This window comes from Eucyclogobius newberryi, unplaced genomic scaffold, assembly GCF_026437365.1.
Source record: "Eucyclogobius newberryi isolate DKJ021-1_F unplaced genomic scaffold, fEucNew1.0.hap1 SCAF_19, whole genome shotgun sequence".
NCBI lineage: Eukaryota > Metazoa > Chordata > Actinopteri > Gobiiformes > Gobiidae > Eucyclogobius > Eucyclogobius newberryi.
In genome coordinates, this window is record NW_027315823.1 from 6,969,487 (window position 1) to 6,988,932 (window position 19,446).

Here is a 19,446-nt window from a genome sequence, read left to right on the forward strand (position 1 = left end):
GTTGTGGAGTGATCGGGTTGGTTGTCTGGGTCAGGTGGTTGTGGAGTGGTCGGGTTGGTCGTCTGGCTCAGGCAGTTGTGGAGTGGTCGTGTGGGTTGTCTGGGTCAGGCGGTTGTGGGGTGGTCGGGTCGGTCATCTGGGTCAGGCGGTTGTAGAGTGGTCGGGTGAGTTATCTGGGTCAGGCGGTTGTGGAGTGGTCGGGTTGGTTGTCTGGGTCAGGCGGTTGTGGGGTGGTCGGGTCGGTCATCTGGGTCAGGCGGTTGTGGAGTGATCGGGTTGGTCGTCTGGGTCAGGCGGTTGTGGAGTGGTCGAGTCGGTCGTCTGGGTCAGGCGGTTGTGGAGTGGTCGGGTCGGTCATCTGGGTCAGGCGGTTGTGGGGTGGTCGGGTGAGTTATCTGGGTCAGGCGGTTGTGGAGTGGTCGGGTTGGTTGTCTGGGTCAGGCGGTTGTGGGGTGGTCGGGTCGGTCATCTGGGTCAGGCGGTTGTGGAGTGATCGGGTTGGTCGTCTGGGTCAGGCGGTTGTGGAGTGGTCGGGTCGGTCGTCTGGGTCAGGCGGTTGTGGAGTGGTCGGGTCGGTCATCTGGGTCAGGCGGTTGTGGGGTGGTCGGGTTGGTTGTCTGGGTCAGGCGGTTGTGGAGTGGTCGGGTTGGTTGTCTGGGTCAGGCGGTTGTGGAGTGGTCGGGTCGGTCATCTGGGTCGGGCGGTTGTGGAGTGGTCGGGTCGGTCATCTGGGTCGGGCGGTTGTGGAGTGGTCGGGTTGGTCGTCTGGCTCAGGCGGTTGTGGAGTGGTCGGGTGGGTTGTCTGGGTCAGGCGGTTGTTTAGTGGTCGGGTTGGTTGTCGATCACAAACAAAGCGACGCACACGTTTGAACTTTTGACCCGTTTTATTTTGTTCTTAAATATGTCCTGACATTATTTACACGTACGACTGTACACGACTTACAAAAGGCTGTACACATCTACACGGCGGGAGAGTGCGCGCTCGGACGCACACGCCAGAGGCTCAAATCATGCCGAACACAGTAGCTGCACGCGTCCTGAGGAATGAGTCTGGTGCAGCTCGAAGGACACAGAGGAGTACTTCTGGTCCGTACCACCTGATGATGTCATGAGGTGGAAGGTGGAAGGTGTCGAGCTCTGGAGAGGGAGACTTCTTGACTTTGCAGAAGATGTACAATAAATAAAATACGACTTAAGGTAGAAATTAAAGTGTATTTTTTATCCTGTTACAATCCCGTTTGAAAAACCCTCAAAATGGCGTCCGTACCAAGAAATAAACCTGAAAAGCAGATTAAATATTTGGTTTCTGGACATCGGGGATCGTGGAAGGAGACGTTTGTTATTTACAAATGATTCAAGATGATCAGAAGATTCTTTATTTATTCATTTTTTTCATTATTGTTGTTTTTTTGTTTGTTTTTTAAGGACCAAAGCGCTGACCCTGTGAAAGTTCAGTAAAAGAGAATTACAAAATTACCAGATACTTCATGTCCACACGGGACTTTTGTGACGTAAGCCTGGTTTGAATGAGAATGTGCATGAAGCAGAATGAAAAGACTTACCGTATTCTCTGGACTATAAGTTGCACCTTTTTTCAATTTTATACTTAAACTCCGGAGCGACTTATATGTGATATTATTTGTTGTTGCAACAGCATTTCATACTCCAGTGCGACTTATGTTTTTTTCTTCTCTTTTATGCATTTTTTGGTTGGTGCGACTTATACTCCGGAAAATATGGTAATTTAAATGACTTTTTCTTTACGCTACATTTGTCTCAAAGCAAATTCAACAGGTTTAATGTGACTCTTTAAAGTTTGTAAGTGAAAAATGCGTGTTGAAATGCAATCTTACATTTTGGGTTCTTTTATAGCAATTTTTGCATTTTTCTAAACAGCTTGTTGTTGTTGGCTTTACACGGCGAAAGTTACGATGAGTTGCAAGTTGCATAATTAAGAATATTTGTTTAATAAATCGACTTAAATGACATAGAATGACTTAACCTGTTAGATCCGCTACATTTTAAAATAACTACACCTTCGTTAGCCTTAATTAAGCATGAACAAAGTCCTAATTCACAAGAAACAAATGGTTTATTAAGAATGATTCAAGCAAGTTTCTCAGCCTGAATCAATCTTAATAAAACTACTTGATCATTATGAATTAGGACCTTTTCGTGCTTTATTAAGGTTTTTATAATAAAGTGTTGCAGATTATTTAAATATTATAGTATATTTTAAATCATATTTCCTTTTTAAGATACATTTCCTGCCAAAGAAGTTCAGAAAAATGCACTTAAATAGAAAAATTACTGGACTGGCAGCTGCATTAGTGGAAATAATCACCTGTTTTGAAGCACAGACTTAACGTGTACGTGTTGTTATTGTTGCTGTTGTTGTTGTTGTTGTGGTGGTGTTGTGTTGTTGTTGAACATGGCTGCTGATAATTGGGACAGACTCTGGAGGACGGGTCAAAATCATTACGTGTCCCATCATTTGTACATTTCATTTGTACATTTCATTTGTACATTTCATTTGCAGCACTCACACTCACACAATGATGGACAAACCCAGTGCACTCCAGATACAGCTTTGGCTCGACTCACATTTTTTACACAATATTTACAAAAAATCTATATCAACAACTTTGTACCATTTTCTACCAAAGTGAAATGTCATAAACAAGGCAATTCTGGGATTTAAAATGTACAAAACATAAGAACATTTCAGTCTGTACCTGAGATTGGCAAAATGTAAAACAGAAATCACAATGATTGAATCTGAAAATGACATTAAATGACAAGTGGACGATGACTGGCCATTTTATTAGGTACAGCAGTTCTATATAATATATAAATATCTAACTAACCAAATACAAGCATCAAGACCCGGTTTAGACCTGGATTAGACCTGGTTTAGTCCTGGTTTAGACCTGGTTCAGACCCATTTTAGACCTGGTTTAGACCTGGTTTAGTCATATTAAATCAATAAATTTCACTTTATTCGTCCTGGTTTAGTTCTAGGTTGGTTTAGTGCTGGTTTAAATTGGGTTCAGTTCTTGTTTAGTCCTAGTTTAGACCTGGTTTAAACCTTATCCTGATTTAGTCCTTGTTTAGTCCAGGTTTAGTTCCGGTTATAGGAGAGTGCACTGGTTCTGTTAAACCTGAACTGGAAACTCTGTGGTTAGAAGGCAAAGACTTACTCACTGTGCCACCGCAGCAGAGTCTGATTCATCTTATTGTGAAAGTGCAAACATAACACACATTTCAGGACATTTCACACTTCAGGTCGGGGTCAGGCTGGGGTCAGGCCGGGGTCAGATTCAGATTGTGACAGTCAAATCCCGGTCTTACTTTGACCCAGTTTGAGTCTTTTGGCCCCGGAGCAGATTGTGGCTGGAGGAACTCATTAAAAGAGACACTTTCTAACGCTGAACATCAGAGGGGAAAGTCACACATTCTAATACTTTCATTTACACTCAGTTCCATTCACGTTGTATTTATTTAGACGGCACTAAAACCTGTTAATCCCGTTGTTCACGTGCGTTTGTTGGTTTGTCCTTCAAGTGTTTCTACTGCGAAACGATCTGTGACTGGAAAAGAAAATTAACCACTGAGAGCGACACTCGTCAGGAAAAGGTTTTGTTCTTTTCTCTTTGTTGTTTGTTCTGCTCAGATCGTTCATGAGCGTCGAGCGACTTTAAGAAAGAAGGACCAGGATTATGTCTGACAGATCTGGCTTTGGAAAAGAGAGAGAATTCTGAACTTTTAACTTTTTTCTCACTTGGCACTCTTTTTTTTTGCTGTATATTTATTTATCTATAATATTTCAGCCTTGAAATAAGACTAGGAAAGTACTGCTCCATGTGAGTCGTCTGATTTTGTGGAAAATGATGATGTATGAAAGAGTTTGTGTTTTTATGTTTTATAACTATTATACGACGGCAATGAGTAAAAACGTATCTTAAATCATGAATGAAAAATCTGAATGTTGAGTTTATTATGATAAGAATGTGAACGGATGATTAAAAAGGAAAATTTGAAAATGCATCTCGTAAACGTTCAAATAAAGGCATAAATCTGCCTTTTTGTGATTAATTTTACAGATTTTTCACGTTTGTCTGATGATTAAACCACAACTAACGCATTTAAAGAGACATTTTAAGACATTTCTGTTGAATTGACATAATATCGTCTAGATATTGTTGTATGAATAAAATCAAGAAATAAACTTAATCTTAATATCAATTTCAATTTTGACCACCATAATTTTGTAAAAAAAATTATATTTTATATTTACTCTTATGAATAATTTTCTCCATTTTATTTTCGGTACATTTCCTGTTTCCTGTCCCATTTTGCCGTGACAAAATATTTGTAGGAATAAATTAGTACTGTGTCTTCTTATGATTATACTTATCACTGCAGTATTCTTGCTTTTCATTCCTTCATTCATTCATTGACCTTGCGTTCACGTCATGTCATCGATTTAAAAGTTCTGATCCGTCGCTTGTTCACATCTCGACTGTACCTAATAATAGGCCGAGTCGAAAAACGCGAAAACATTTGCCACATGGAAAAGTGATTCCTCCGACCGCTGAGGTAGGCGGGACGACAAATAAATTAAATAAAAATCCTAAAACCGGATTTGGCTCAGAGAGTTTGGTTGAAATGCGCGACGTCGTCCTTTACAGTATCGCGAAAAAGTACTTCAAAAAACGTATGTACAGCGTCGAGTCGATACAGTATTGACCAAAAAAACCGCACGAAATCCACAGAAAAAAAAGATTGTTCGTTGCTCAAAAATAAACAAAGGACACTTCTTTGGCCGTGCGTTTCCTTCAACAACTCAACAATGTACGAGTTTGTCTCTTTTTTTTACGCAACAATGGCACTTGAAAATTGGCAGTAAAGGATGTGAACGTCGCCACGGAAATCCGTAATCCCATCTTTTGAGACGGCCGGCGTTTCAATGCTTCGGTTGTCGTCACCTTTTCCTCCAAACCTTTGACAGCCAGATCTTCACCGTCTTGTCGCTGGAAAAGAGAAAGGGATAAATGTATAAACGCGGCGTCGGTGGAAAGACGAGGAAAACGCTTCAAAAACGGACGGTCGCGAAACGCCCAAGTGGGACCCGTTTCGATCAAATAACGTCATGTGTCGATCTTTTCTCGATGAATGCGTGTTTTACATTTGAATTACAATTAGAATAATGTGTAAAATTGTAGTTTGCTTTATTTATAAGAAAATCCAATAAGATCGACTACGTTTGACGTAAAAAATCCCCCAAAATTCATACGTTTAATGAGCGATTTGGGGCGTTGGAGGTTTTGTTAGTTTCGTGAAGATAAAATATTATTGTGTTTTATTTGAAAAGAACGTCTGAAAAAATGTGTTCTAAAGATAAAAATGGATGACAATTTAAGAAAACGGTCGAAGCATCAAATTAAAAGCTGTAATGGTAATATTCTTTATCCATCAAACCAACCAAAGTGTTTTTCTGTGACATAAACAAATATTCAAACATTTCCAAACATTAGAGTTCATAGTGAGGAATGTGAGTTTCTTCAAGCAACTGAAAACATGTGAATAACCAAAATATGAAGGGTAATAAAAATATATGCAATAAACATGCTAAACAAGGGCCACGTTCACGCTGCCGCTCGTTTAAACGCACCAAAATCTGATTATCGTCGCTCTTCTGGACCTTTAAGATGATTAAAATGACTAAATCTGGAGCGAATAATCAGAAAACAGGACACATTTTCGCAAAGCGACTGCAGTCTGAACACACTGGTCACACGGTTCTCAATTTCTACAGTAAAAAGACACGCCAAGTGCAGAGAACGTGAGGTTTAACACTTCATCTGGAAAGTGTGATTAAAACATAAAAAAATAACAGGAATCGGGATCGACTGTAACGAGCGGCGGCGTGAACGTGTCTCTCGCCCGGAGCAGGGGAATAACCCGACAAATCAAGCAGGTTGTAGCTTTAAAAACAGGCCAAATCATTCAAATTATAGAGCTGTAAAAATGAGAAAAATCAGATGTTAATGAGGGGGAGAAAAAGAAAGAAAAAGGGGGAGTAAAAGCAGGGAAAGGAGGAGCAGCAGTACCAGAGGAGGAGAAGTCAGGGTTCAGGGCAGGCTCGTGGCCCGACCCTTGATGGCCAGAACCCTCCGCGGCAAACAAGGGGTTAAACCGGGCTCATATGTCCAGAGCTTCACCCGGCAGTCGCTGAAGAGGAGGAGGAGGAGGAGAAGAGAAAGAGAAAGAGAAAGAGAAAGAGAAAGAGAAAGAGAGAGAGAGAGAGAGAGAGAGAGAGAGAGAGAGAGAGAGAGAGAGAGAGAGAGAGAGAGAGAGGAGGCGAAGAGGGGGAAGAGAGAGGAGGGGTGAAGGAGGAGCGCACAGGAGAAAGAGAGGAGAGAAAGTTAAAGACGATGTCCATCCATCCATCCATTTTCTACCGCTTGTTCCCTTTCGGGGTCGCGGGTGACTGGAGCCTATCCCAGTGACTTCGGGCCTTAGGCGGGGTACACCCTGGACAGTGGCCAACTTGTCGCAGGGCCAACACAGAGACATAGACATTACAGACAGTTCACTCTCACATTCATTCACTAGGGCCAATTTAGAGTCACCAATTTTGCCTGACACATACATGTCTTTGGACAGTGGGAGGAAGCCGGAGAACCCGGAGAGAACCCACGGTAACACGGGGAGAACATGCAAACTCCACCCAGAGAGATCATGTGATGTTGGTCTGGTCCAGGAATCGAACCCATGATCTCCTTCTTGGGAGGCAAGAGCGCTAACCGCATTTGCCACCGTGCAAAGACGATGTATTCAGCAAAAATCAACTTCAGCTCAGAGTTTCCTCCTCATTAGTTCAGGGGCAATTATTTTCCTCCGAGGGCCAAAATCCGTAGTTTGCCCACCCCTGGTCCAGTCGCAGATCTGTGTAGAGGTGGGGTTGATTCCTGCACGTTTGAGTTCCCCCGCCCACATCCCAACACTTCGTCCCTCAAGGTACAGTGCTGTCCCCGACACTCTTCATCAAGGGGTTAAAAAGCATTGACCTGATGTGAAGTTCCTCTGTGCATTTGACCCATCCTCCATCGTTTCAGTGTCTCTAAGCCTCAGTCGGACGATTTGTCTTCTTTACAAGTTTTAGAATGTCGTTGGGGAAAATCCTCGCAGACACAGGGAGAACACGCAAACGCCACTGCTGCTGTAACGTGGTCAGTCTTTTCTCCAACTGTGTCTGTCTGTAATAGTTTAAATCTCGGTTCGCAGAGAAAAAGGGAAGTGAGTGATCTGAGGGGATTTCTACAGCCGCTCGAGGAGAATAAGCCTCAGTTTTCTCTGTCGGAGAAATAAACCCACAATCCTCCGGAAATAAACCCACTCAGGAAATAAAAGGCTTAAAATACACCTGTGTTTGTTCTTTAGGTGCATTTATAGGTGACAGACTGACCAGTGTTTGCAAAAGTTTACCGTGTTCCACTTTGTAATAACTCCACCTTCTTTTGCCTTAACAAAGCATGAACAAAGACTTAATTCATAATGATCAAATAGTTAATTAAGCATGATTCAGGCTTAGTAACATTAAAGTCTGGGTCTTTATTCATGCTTTACAAAGGCCGGAATACGTATAGTGATCATAAAGTTACATTAGTTATGGATAATGTATTGATAAATCCGGCACGAGCAAATAAACTATATTTTTACATAATATTGAACAATAGATTATGAGTCATTTCTTTTAAAAGTTAGAAAATCGTCCGGGTAATTTTGACCAAAATCTAAAATTTCCTCCCATTTTCTCAGTAAAGGCGTGTAACGTTTGCCACCTGCTCGTCTCCATGGAGATGCTATGGAACATCCCCCCGTTAATCCCTTTAGAGACAAGTCTGCAGGGCCACCAGGCCAAGTTACAGGTTTGATCTGTGGAGAGGCGACACCGCTCACAGTCAGGGATTTTTCAACAAACAAAAGAATGAAACAAAATGCAGGATATAAATGTTAAACGCTTGTGGAACATTCCGGGCAAAGTAAGAACATCTCCATGGAGACGGGTGATTCCCCCTCCAGAAAAGTTACGGTTCACTTTTTAAAAACTGAGCGCTACTGCGTTTCCCGTCAAATGTACAACAATATCTGCAAAAAATATAGTTAGTTTAAACGTTTTTTAAATAATCATTTTTTAACCATATTATATTGTTCTCTTATCAAAATCATATCTGGAGTCGTTTTTCGCTTCTTTTTTGCTTATTTGATCCTGTTGAGCCCTTTGAGCCTCACAAAACATTCAGTTTCAAATTGCCCAGCTCTGTGACATCATAGGTAAAGCTTCAACGTCTAGAACTGTTTTTGAGTCCAGAAATTATCGTCCGACTTGTTCTGAGCATTTCTATCATCCAATTTGTAATTCCCTCTGCCGCCAGTAGATGGAGCGCCAAGACCAACTCCTGATGAGCGACTTCTACCAAGCAACGTGTGGTTTTCAGAGTATAAATAAACCCAAGTTCCTTTCATCGTAATAACTTTGCAGCCTTTAACTCCACATCATTTCCTTTGCTTTGGCATTGCGCCCGTCACGTTCCCTGCGGCAGGGTCAAGCGCTTTCCTCACCTGGCGGCGGTGAAGATGTGCTTGGCGTTGGCGCAGATGGCGTTGATGGGGCTGTCGTGGCCTTTGACCTCTCCGATGGGGCTGAAGTTGTCCACGTTCCACACTTTGAGCATCCCGCCGCGGCAGGCGCTGAGCAGCAGGGGGCGCCCCGGCACCAGCGCCAGCGCACACACCCAGTCCTTGTGAGCGTTGGGGATTTGCTGTGGACACAAAGAGGAAATATTGAGAGAGAATTGTGAATAAAAGTGAGTCATTTTGGCTAAACTCCTCAAGGATACGACCTAACTTTGTTTCCTTTGTTATTATGTGGCTTTTCCCAAAATAACTACCGTATTTTCCAGATAATAAGTCACATCAGCCAAAAAATGCATAATAGAGAAGAAAAAAACATATATAAGTTGCACTGGAGGATGAAATGCAGTTGCAAGTGTGAAAATAACAAATAATATCACATAAGTCGCTCCGGAGTATAAGTATATAAGTATAAGTCACACCCCGGCCAAAACTATGAAAAAAGGTGCCACTTATAGTCCGGAAAATACGGTAACTCTAATATGTTTGGATTCACTGCCTTTTAAAGTGTAATTTAGACTTTGGAAATAAAGGGTTTTTTTTTAGGGGAAAATGTAAATACAAATAATTGCTCTTAATTCTTTAAAAATCCTGGTTTGGACACAGATGGAGGAATAAAAAGTCTATTAATTCTGTTTTGTTTCTCCCTTTCTTTAGGCGCCGGTGACATTAATTACTCGTTTTATGTTGCTGACACGTGAAAAACATTTAATTGCCGTCATAAAAGCAGAAAAGGCTGAGAGTGGTTTACTTAACTTTACCTTTTTTTAAAATACTAAATTCACTGACACATAATCACCAGGAGAATTCAGTTAACAATAAACTATACAAAAGAATACAAATTTAAAGGTGTGCAGTGTAACTTTCCACCTACTTGTCTCCATGGAGACAAGCAGGTGGTAAGTTACGGGTCAGATCTGTGGAGAGCAGTTGAATAAATGCAAGCTTGATAAGTTTGATGTCACACTCTGGAACATAATGCACCTTTAAGGATAAAAAAGTATGATTTATTCTCTTCTCTTCTCTATGTAAATGCCAATACTCATATATAATGTTGTGACATTTCATTCACAACTGTGGCCTTTAATGTGTTTGTAAAGGTATTTTCAACGTTAAATATGGTAAATTATGCAGTTCAGAGATAACAAGCTTTTTGAAAATTAGCGGTTTAGAGAAAAAGTGACATTTTCAATTCCGCCTCCACAAATACAAAATGGTAGAGCTTTTCAGTAAAAGCTGTGGGCTGTTTTATAAAGAGCGATTATGGAATATTTTTGCTGTTGATCTAAAATGGAGTGAAATAAGAAAATAACACTTTTATAAATCTTAGAACTGTTTGAGTAGTACTTTAAGCCTCTACTTATGTCGGGGCAAGCTAGCTTTTGTGTATTTCCCCATGGTAATTACCTCTGCTGCCAGTAGACGGCGTGGCTAACACAAATCCTGATGTGGGAACGCCTGGCTGAGAGAAAGTTACGTGTGTTTTAGAGCTTAAAATAATGCCAAAGTATAGAAAACGTACGTAACTTTGCATCAGCAGCGCTCACTGTAGTGATTTAGGTTTAGCACGCCATCTACTGGCCAGAGGGGGAATTACCATAGAGGAAAATACAACAAAAAGCCATGTAACAACCTGCCTGGGGCATGATAATGTGCAGTTGTAATGAACGCAATTTGAGACAAAAATGAACAACTCTGGAGATGATTTATTGATTTAAAAACTGAGTTGAACCAGAATTGTACTTCTGACATCACAGTCTGGGGAACATTGTGTTCTTTGAGGTAAAGTACAAGAGCTCGTGAAACAGAATTAATGAAACAAGCAAGAATGAAGCAAAATACAATATGGTTATAAGTAAATGTGTCTTTTAACTTTCTTTTCTACAGTGCCAAAGTTTTAACATATGCAAATGGGTAAAAAAAATATGATTATGAATGGAAATAGTGCTTGCTCTGTCTGTCTTTAATAAGTCTACCAGCAGGGGGCGGAGTCTGTAGCTCTACAATAACCACAGTAATCCAATGCGTCGCAGTGAGTCTCTGATCAGCACCACGGACAGCGACAGCAGCGGCTCCAGATGTTTCCGAGTTTAATGAGAGATAAACAAACTCCACAGAGAAAGTCAAGCTGAGGCCTGGCACCAGCCTCTGGACAGATGCGCCTCACACGTCCAAACCACAGAAAACAACAAGTATTCCGGAAAACACTGGGATATTATGAGACTCTTTTCTAAACTCTTCACGTCGAAAACAGCATTTATCCATCCTCGCGAGGCCCAACCAGCGGGTCTCCGGGAGCACTTGAAACGGTTTCAGAGTAGAAGAGAAAGTCGAATTTAATATTGTTTGAATGTATATTTTTATCTTTATTTGTAGTAAATTGTGCATCTTCTTTGGTGGGTTTTGGACAGTTTAGTTGAAAAGTTGCAAAAGTATTTTATTTAGTTTAGTTGAAAAGTTGCAAAAGTATTTTAGATTCCACCTCCGTGAACATAATATTCAATAATAGCTTTGGGTGGTTTTGTAAAGAGATTTAATGGAATATTTTGTAGTCGTTTTAAAATGCAGGTCATGGAAAGAGCTTTGGGACATAGCCACTAGCTGCTACTACTACTAGTAGTAGTACTGTAAGGGCCTGCTCACTGGCCTCTCCAAACGAGCTGCAGTACATCCAGAACGCTGCTGCTCGGGTCCTGACAACATGTTATATGTAGTAAACACATCTTATTTGGAGGATTTTGTACATAAATATCATAGTAATAATAACTGAGATGAAGCGTACTAAGAGTGAGACAAAGTGTACTCATGGGTCTAAATTCACTCATCTGTAAAAAGACTTCTCTTCACTCAACTATATTTAACTTAATTCTAACTAATATCTATTTGACTTATGCAATACTGAGGACTGAACCGTACACCAAAAGGTTAGAGGGCAAAAGGCTCTACAAACTGAGAACACATCATAGTAAAACTGCTCATTACTTTCTCTCCGCTTTGTGTGGAAGTGGCACCGAAAAGTATTTGGCACACATTTTTTTTATTGGCTTCCATTTTTGTCCATAACATTTTGGCACGAGAATTTCCAACCGTCAAAATACTAATGAGAAATGGAAATGTATAGCATATAGTCTATGTTAAAACGTAGAGATTCTGATGGTGTGGGGGCCGGTGTGGGGGCCGGTGTGGGGGCCGGTGTGGGGGCCGGGTGTGGCATAAAAGTCAAACGCCTGCAGCATGTGGCTCTGTTTAACTAAGTCTGATTATAGAGTTTATATTTTCATGTGTGTTCATCCCTAATAGATGCATTTGAACCCTCCAGCAGGTCAGGTGGGATTTGGTTGAAAAAAGCTGACCCGTGTTTCACTAAAACTGGGTGTTTTGTTTAACGGAAAAAAATATATTCCATTTTTTTCCCTTGAACTTGATCGATCGCGATCTTCCGAAACAAAATAAAAATGGTAATTTAGTAATGATTTCATGAACATTAAACACACAGACTTTTGATCTCCATTTAATACTAAAAAGCAATGAAACGTCTTCCTTGAAAGCTCATTTGTACAATTCGGGTCTTTAATAATTGACGGCGAGACAAACGGCTAAATCGTTAAATCGTTAAATCATTCATCGAGGCCTTGCGCACGGAGCCGCAAACATCTTGAAGTAGTTTAATCTGTGAAATCTGTAGTTTAATTGTTCTTTCTTGGACCCAGAGTGCGGGACAGTGAAAGCAGCAGCCCCGCCCCGCCCCTTTTCCCCTGGGCATGAGTATCATTGAATAGATGTAAAAAGCTTATAAACTATGAAACCAATTTACAATGAACTAAAATAGACATCATGGGCGTTATAGGCTGTATAAATAGCACTGAGGATTACCCTGACCAGCCCTAGGCACACTGCACCCAGAGATCCGGAGCCTAACCCAGTGAAAGTGGTGAAACTTCTCAAAATTTGGACTCAGCAGTTTATGGTGCTGGGAATCTGTAATGTAGATGCATAAATGAGGCGCTCCTCGCTGCCCCCTGGAGGTACACATTATGCACAAGCGCAGGGAGATTCTGTAGCGCTGTGTTTACCCCCGGCAACCATCCAATTACACAAGAACAGAGGCTAAAGACGCTACGTGGCGGTTTGACGGGGCTAATGCTCAGGCTGTGCCCTGAAAACAAAAGGAGACATGCTTTGAATTAACCGAGCCCACGGAAAGAATCTTTAAATTAATTTGTGTGCGAATTGTGATTTGAAAATAATCTTGTTTTGCCGTGGTTTAGGTTGGAATTCCGGTCTTTGTTGTGACTAGTTTGGACACGGCTTGTACCTGGTTTTATCCTGTGGTTTAGTTCTAGTCCTGATTTGGTTTCAAGCATTGGAATGAAGAATAAGGGTGTGTTTAGCCTATTTTAGTCCTGATGTGCGCCTCGTTTGGTCCTCGTTTAGTCACATCTTTTGATTTTTTGAGTTTAGACCTTATATAGTACTTGGCTTAGTTTTTTGTTGGACTGTTCTGCTTTAGTTTGTAAAGTCTCAGATTCAGACCTTGGATTCAGACCTCGTTTATTCCTATTTTAGTCCTGTTTTAGTCCTGATCTAGTCCTGATCTAGTCCTGATCTAGTCCTGGTCTAGTCCTGGTCTAGTCCTGGTCTAGTCCTGGTCTAGTCCTGGTCTAGTCCTGGTCTAGTCCTGGTCTAGTCCTGGTCTAGTCCTGGTCTAGTCCTGATCTAGTCCTGATCTAGTCCTGGTCTAGTCCTGGTCTAGTCCTGGTCTAGTCCTGATCTAGTCCTGGTCTAGTCCTGGTCTAGTCCTGGTCTAGTCCTGGTCTAGTCCTGATCTAGTCCTGGTCTAGTCCTGGTCTAGTCCTGGTCTAGTCCTGGTCTAGTCCTGGTTTAGTCCTGGTTTAGTCCTGGTTTTATCCTGATCTAGTCCCAATTTAGTCCTGTTTTAGTCCTGTTTTAGTTCTAATTTAGTCCCAATTTAGTCCTGGTTTTGACAAGATTTAGTCCTGGTTTTGTCACGATTTAGTCCTTGTTTTTGTCACGATTTATTCCTGATTTTTCACAATTTAGTCCTGGTTTTGTCATGATTTAGTCCTGGTTTTGTCACTATTTAGTCCTGGTTTTGTCATGATTTAGTCCTGGTTTTGTCACTATTTAGTCCTGGTTTTGTCACGATTTAGTCCTGCTTTACACCAGAATGCGAAATGGATTTGAGGGACTTGGTTGGACGGCGGGAATGTTTCAGACGCTGCTGATTTAGACACAATCTCAACCGACCCCGGGGCTTTTTTTTTACCGACAAAGTAAGAAAACAAACTAAACATCCAGAGAGCAGTGTATCAATATTTCAGAGCAGCGGATGTGGGGTAAGTGCAGCTTATCGTGTATTTAAATATGGATGTAAATGAGCAGGTTACATCGCCCACACGGTTCATTAATATGCACATAATGAACACACACACTGCACAGGGGAGAGCGTTGACCCCTACAGCATGAACGTACATGAAAGTGAAGGCTATAAGTGATCAGAGGAATGTTCCGGAGGCCGACACAAGGAATACAGTCCACAGAGAGTTAAAATGGCTTCAATTCAGATCATTTAAATAACAAAATAAACATGAAATCATTTGTGGGGTTTTTTTGGACAATATTATCTGCCAATGGGATGAGTTCCAGAGCCTGTGCATGACATAAATAAAACATTAGTGGTAGTTTCAGAATCAGAAGGTGTTTTACTGCCATTGTGGGTGAGCAAGATTCACAAGCAAGAAATGACAAAATATGTAAAATATTTGCGGGACATTGTGCTGCATAACCAGTGCATCCAGGCGTACAAAAAATAATAATGTTGACCTTTTCTGAACAGATTTAAAATGATCTTGAGCTTTATCAGACTAGTATAAAATAAATACAAATAAAATACCGGTAAATACATAATTATTTTGTGTGGAAATTATCGGTCAATTGTCTAAAACGTTGACCCTTCAAACACCATTGGTCCAAATATCAAATGGTGATAGATGGAGAAGACTAGTTTTATTGTGAAAATAATGATTCATAGATGTGTCGTAGCAAAAGCAAAAAGGTTTTCTTTAAGCAGTTGGACAAACCCCTGCGTCGCTGGACAAGTCTAAACCAGGTCTAAACCAGGTCCTCCCTCGGCCTAAACCAGGTCTAAACCAGGTCCTCCCTCGGCCTAAACCAGGTCTAAACCAGGTCTAAACCAGGTCCTCCCTCGGCCTAAACCAGGTCTAAACCAGGTCCTCCCTCGGCCTAAACCAGGTCTAAACCAGGTCTAAACCAGGGGTTCCCTCGGCCTAAACCAGGTCTAAACCAGGTCCTCCCTCGGCCTAAACCAGGTCTAAACCAGGTCCTCCCTCGGCCTAAACCAGGTCTAAACCAGGTCCTTCCTTGGTCTAAACCAGGTCTAAACCAGGTCCGCCCTCGGCCTAAACCAGGTCTAAACCAGGTCTAAACCAGGTCTAAACCAGGTCTAAACCAGGCCTAAACCAGGCCTAAACCAGGTCCTCCCTCGGTCTAAACCCACCTGAGTCAGTTCCTGTTGGTCCAGGTCCCACTTCTTGATGCCGTTGTCCCTGGAGCCGCTGAACAGGACGTCCCCCTGGACAGAGAGGCACTCGATCCCGTCGTAGTGAGGGGGCTCAAAGTTGTGGGCCGGGCCTACATTTCCCAGAGTTCCCTCTGCCACGTCGAACACCTGAGGCCAGAACGGGAAACACGTTAGTGAACGGAGCCATTATAATCCTACAGATATTAAGACAAACTTTTACATGGAGCTCACGAATTTCAATTGTATTATGTCTCATTTTAAAAAAGGGCTTTCATATTCAGTGCCATTTATCACATGAAAAAAGTAATAGTTCTTCCTCGAAACTCTGAACTCTGCTCCAAACCACAGACTTTTACTGTAGATTACTGAGATAAAGAAACTGAATCTCAATTAAAACTTGATTAATTACATCTTCATGACCTGCGCATAATTTCCCACGGCTCCAAACAATCTCACCCTGAAACCTCACACCTGAAATGACCCAAAATGACTTTCACCGAGCCAGAAACCACCATTAAAGACACAAAGTGAAGCTGCAGAACCCGAGGAGCTAAAGTTGGCCCCACACGTTGAATTGAGGCTCAGCGGGGACAAAAACACTGACAATAAGGTGCGAGACGAAGGAAAACAAGAGGTTCTGAGAAATAAAGCCTCAGCAGAGACTTTTTATATCTTGGTTTCTCAAAATGACGCTCAATCTGTAACTGAAATTGGGAACGTTGACCCCGCCCCCCGCCGAGCCTCAAGCCAAACCCCAAATGTAACGTGCAATCAGATGTGTTTATGTCTGTGACAAGTTCATTTGTCATTTAGAACAAACTCAAACTCCTCTCGCCTCAGAATCACAGAGTTTTGTGCGTCGCTCGTGGATTCTGCAGAAATATTCAATGTTTTTGAGATTGTGTGGTATTTTTTGCCTTTCTTTTTTCCTCGTAAGCAGTATAAGTATAACTGTGGTCCCTATAAAATACTGCAGTAGGAGTAGATATTTGTACCTTCATGTAGTGATCCTTGTAAAGTACTGCAGTAGGAGTATGTATTTGTACCTTCATGTAGTGGTCCTTGTAAAGTACTGCAGTGGGAGTATATACGCGTACCTTTACGTCGTGGTCCTTGTGAAGTACTGCAGTAGGAGTATTTGTACCTTGACGTAGTGGTCCTTGTAAAGTACTGCAGTAGGAGTATATATTTGTACCTTGACGTAGTGGTCCTTGTAAAGTACTGCAGTAGGAATATATACGCGTACCTTTACGTAGTGGTCCTTGTAAAGTACTGCAGTAGGAGTATATATGCGTACCTTTACGTCGTGGTCCTTGTGAAGTACTGCAGTAGGAGTATTTGTACCTTCACGTAGTGGTCCTTGTAAAGTACTGCAGTAGGAGTATATATTTGTACCTTCACGTAGTGGTCCTTGTAAAGTACTGCAGTAGGAGTATATATTTGTACCTTCATGTAGTGATCCTTGTAAAGTACTGCAGTAGGAGTATATATTTGTACCTTCACGTAGTGGTCCTTGTAAAGTACTGCAGTAGGAGTATATATTTGTACCTTCACATAGTGGTCCTTGTAAAGTACTGCAGTAGGAGTATATATTTGTACCTTTACATAGTGGTCCTTGTAAAGTACTGCAGTAGGAGTATATATTTGTACCTTCACGTAGTGGTCCTTGTAAAGTACTGCAGTAGGAGTATATATTTGTACCTTCACGTAGTGGTCCTTGTAAAGTACTGCAGTAGGAGTATATATTTGTACCTTCATGTAGTGATCCTTGTAAAGTACTGCAGTAGGAGTATATATTTGTACCTTCATGTAGTGATCCTTGTAAAGTACTGCAGTAGGAGTATATATTTGTACCTTCACGTAGTGGTCCTTGTAAAGTACTGCAGTAGGAGTATATATTTGTACCTTCACATAGTGGTCCTTGTAAAGTACTGCAGTAGGAGTATATATTTGTACCTTTACATAGTGGTCCTTGTAAAGTACTGCAGTAGAAGTATATATTTGTACCTCCACGTAGTGGTCCTTGTAAAGTACTGCAGAAGGAGTATATATTTGTACCTTCATGTAGTGGTCCTTGTAAAGTACTGCAGTAGGAGTATATATTTGTACCTTCACGTAGTGGTCCTTGTAAAGTACTGCAGTAGGAGTATATATTTGTACCTTCATGTAGTGATCCTTGTAAAGTACTGCAGTAGGAGTATATATTTGTACCTTCACGTAGTGGTCCTTGTAAAGTACTGCAGTAGGAGTATATATTTGTACCTTCACATAGTGGTCCTTGTAAAGTACTGCAGTAGGAGTATATATTTGTACCTTTACATAGTGGTCCTTGTAAAGTACTGCAGTAGGAGTATATATTTGTACCTCCACGTAGTGGTCCTTGTAAAGTACTGCAGTAGGAGTATATATTTGTACCTTCACGTAGTGGTCCTTGTAAAGTACTGCAGTAGGAGTATATATTTGTACCTTCACGTAGTGGTCCTTGTAAAGTACTGCAGTAGGAGTATATATTTGTACCTTCACGTAGTGGTCCTTGTAAAGTACTGCAGTAGGAGTATATATTTGTACCTTCACGTAGTGGTCCTTGTAAAGTACTGCAGTAGGAGTATATATTTGTACCTTCACGTAGTGGTCCTTGTAAAGTACTGCAGTAGGAGTATATATTTGTACCTTCACGTAGTGGTCCTTGTAAAGTACTGCAGTAGGAGTATATATTTGTACCTTCACATAGTGGTCCTTGGAGCCGGTGATGACCTGGTCCTTCCCGAGCACAGATTGTCCCACAGTGAGACACATGACTGAGCCGATGTGTCCCATCAGCTTCCCCATAGCGCACATCCTACACACAACACAACACAACACAACAGTGATTTATCTACACACAACACAACACAACAGTGATTTATCTACACACAACACAACACAACAGTGATTTATCTACACACAACACAACACAACAGTGATTTATCTACACACAACACAACACAACAGTGATTTATCTACACACAACACAACACAACAGTGATTTATCTACACACAACACAACTATTTATGTACACATGTACACACACACACACACACACATTTAGGGTCAGTTCACACATCGAGCAGGAAAAATGTATAAAAAGTACAACTCTATAACAATAACATAACAAGATATTGACAGTTTAGTGAGACCAGATTGTTAAACACAATCTCAGTTTGCAGTTTTCCTTCCATGAAAAATGTACAGCAAAAATAAATCTTTTTATACAACTCAGTTCTGCCTCGAGACAAACAACACGAGGGCGTTCTGAGACCTCGTTATAGTCACCTGAGCTCCTGGGCAAGCAGTGTGTGTATGTGTGTATGTGTATATGTGTATATGTGTATGTGTGTATGTATATGTGTGCAACATACTGTATGTCCAGTATAGAATATATATATTATACACACATATCCCACATGCGCACAGTGTTTGACTTTGGGACGTTACCTGTTGAGGTCCCACATGTGCACAGTGTTTGACTTTGGGACGTTACCTGTTGAGGTCCCACATGTGCACAGTGTTTGACTTTGGGACGTTACCTGTTGAGGTCCCACATGTGCACAGTGTTTGACTTTGGGACGTTACCTGTTGAGGTCCCACATGTGCACAGTGTTTGACTTTGGGACGTTACCTGTTGAGGTCCCACATGTGCACAGTGTTTGACTTTGGGACGTTACCTGTTGAGGTCCCACATGTGCACAGTGTTTGACTTTGGGACGTTACCTGTTGAGGTCCCACATGCGCACAGTGTTTGACTTTGGGACGTTACCTGTTGAGGTCCCACATGTGCACAGTGTTTGACTTTGGGACGTTACCTGTTGAGGTCCCACATGCGCACAGTGTTTGACTTTGGGACGTTACCTGTTGAGGTCCCACATGCGCACGGTGTTGCCCGCGGCTGCGTACAGCACGGATCCAGACGGGTTCAGGTAGATCTGGTTGATCTGGCACTCGCCCTGAGCAAACGTGATGGTGCGAGTCGTGGTCCCGGCACATGCGTCGCCGCTGACAACCTGACCTGAAGAACTGAGGGGAGGAAAAGGTATTTTTGTATTTGTGCGACGATAACAAGTCCTACACATTTCAAGCCCTGTAGCCGTGGGCGATTCACTGGTTCTGATGGTGCTTTCTCAGCTGGTTCATCTGTACTCGGCCT

General features: G+C 41.8%; 1 protein-coding gene across 1 annotated transcript in view; it reads right to left on the reverse strand.

Moving 5' to 3' along the window:
• Positions 1–4,869: 4,869 nt before the first annotated feature.
• kif21b (kinesin family member 21B) overlaps positions 4,870–19,446 on the reverse strand; it is an 85,187-nt gene continuing 70,610 nt past the window's right edge. The window contains exons 29-33 of the mRNA XM_072451534.1: positions 19,152–19,316; positions 17,984–18,101; positions 15,239–15,409; positions 8,629–8,828; positions 4,870–5,033 (exon numbers count right to left, since the gene is read on the reverse strand). Coding sequence (XP_072307635.1) covers positions 4,985–5,033; positions 8,629–8,828; positions 15,239–15,409; positions 17,984–18,101; positions 19,152–19,316 — 703 coding nt within the window. The 3' untranslated portion in view covers positions 4,870–4,984. The remainder of the gene's footprint in view (positions 5,034–8,628; positions 8,829–15,238; positions 15,410–17,983; positions 18,102–19,151; positions 19,317–19,446) is intronic.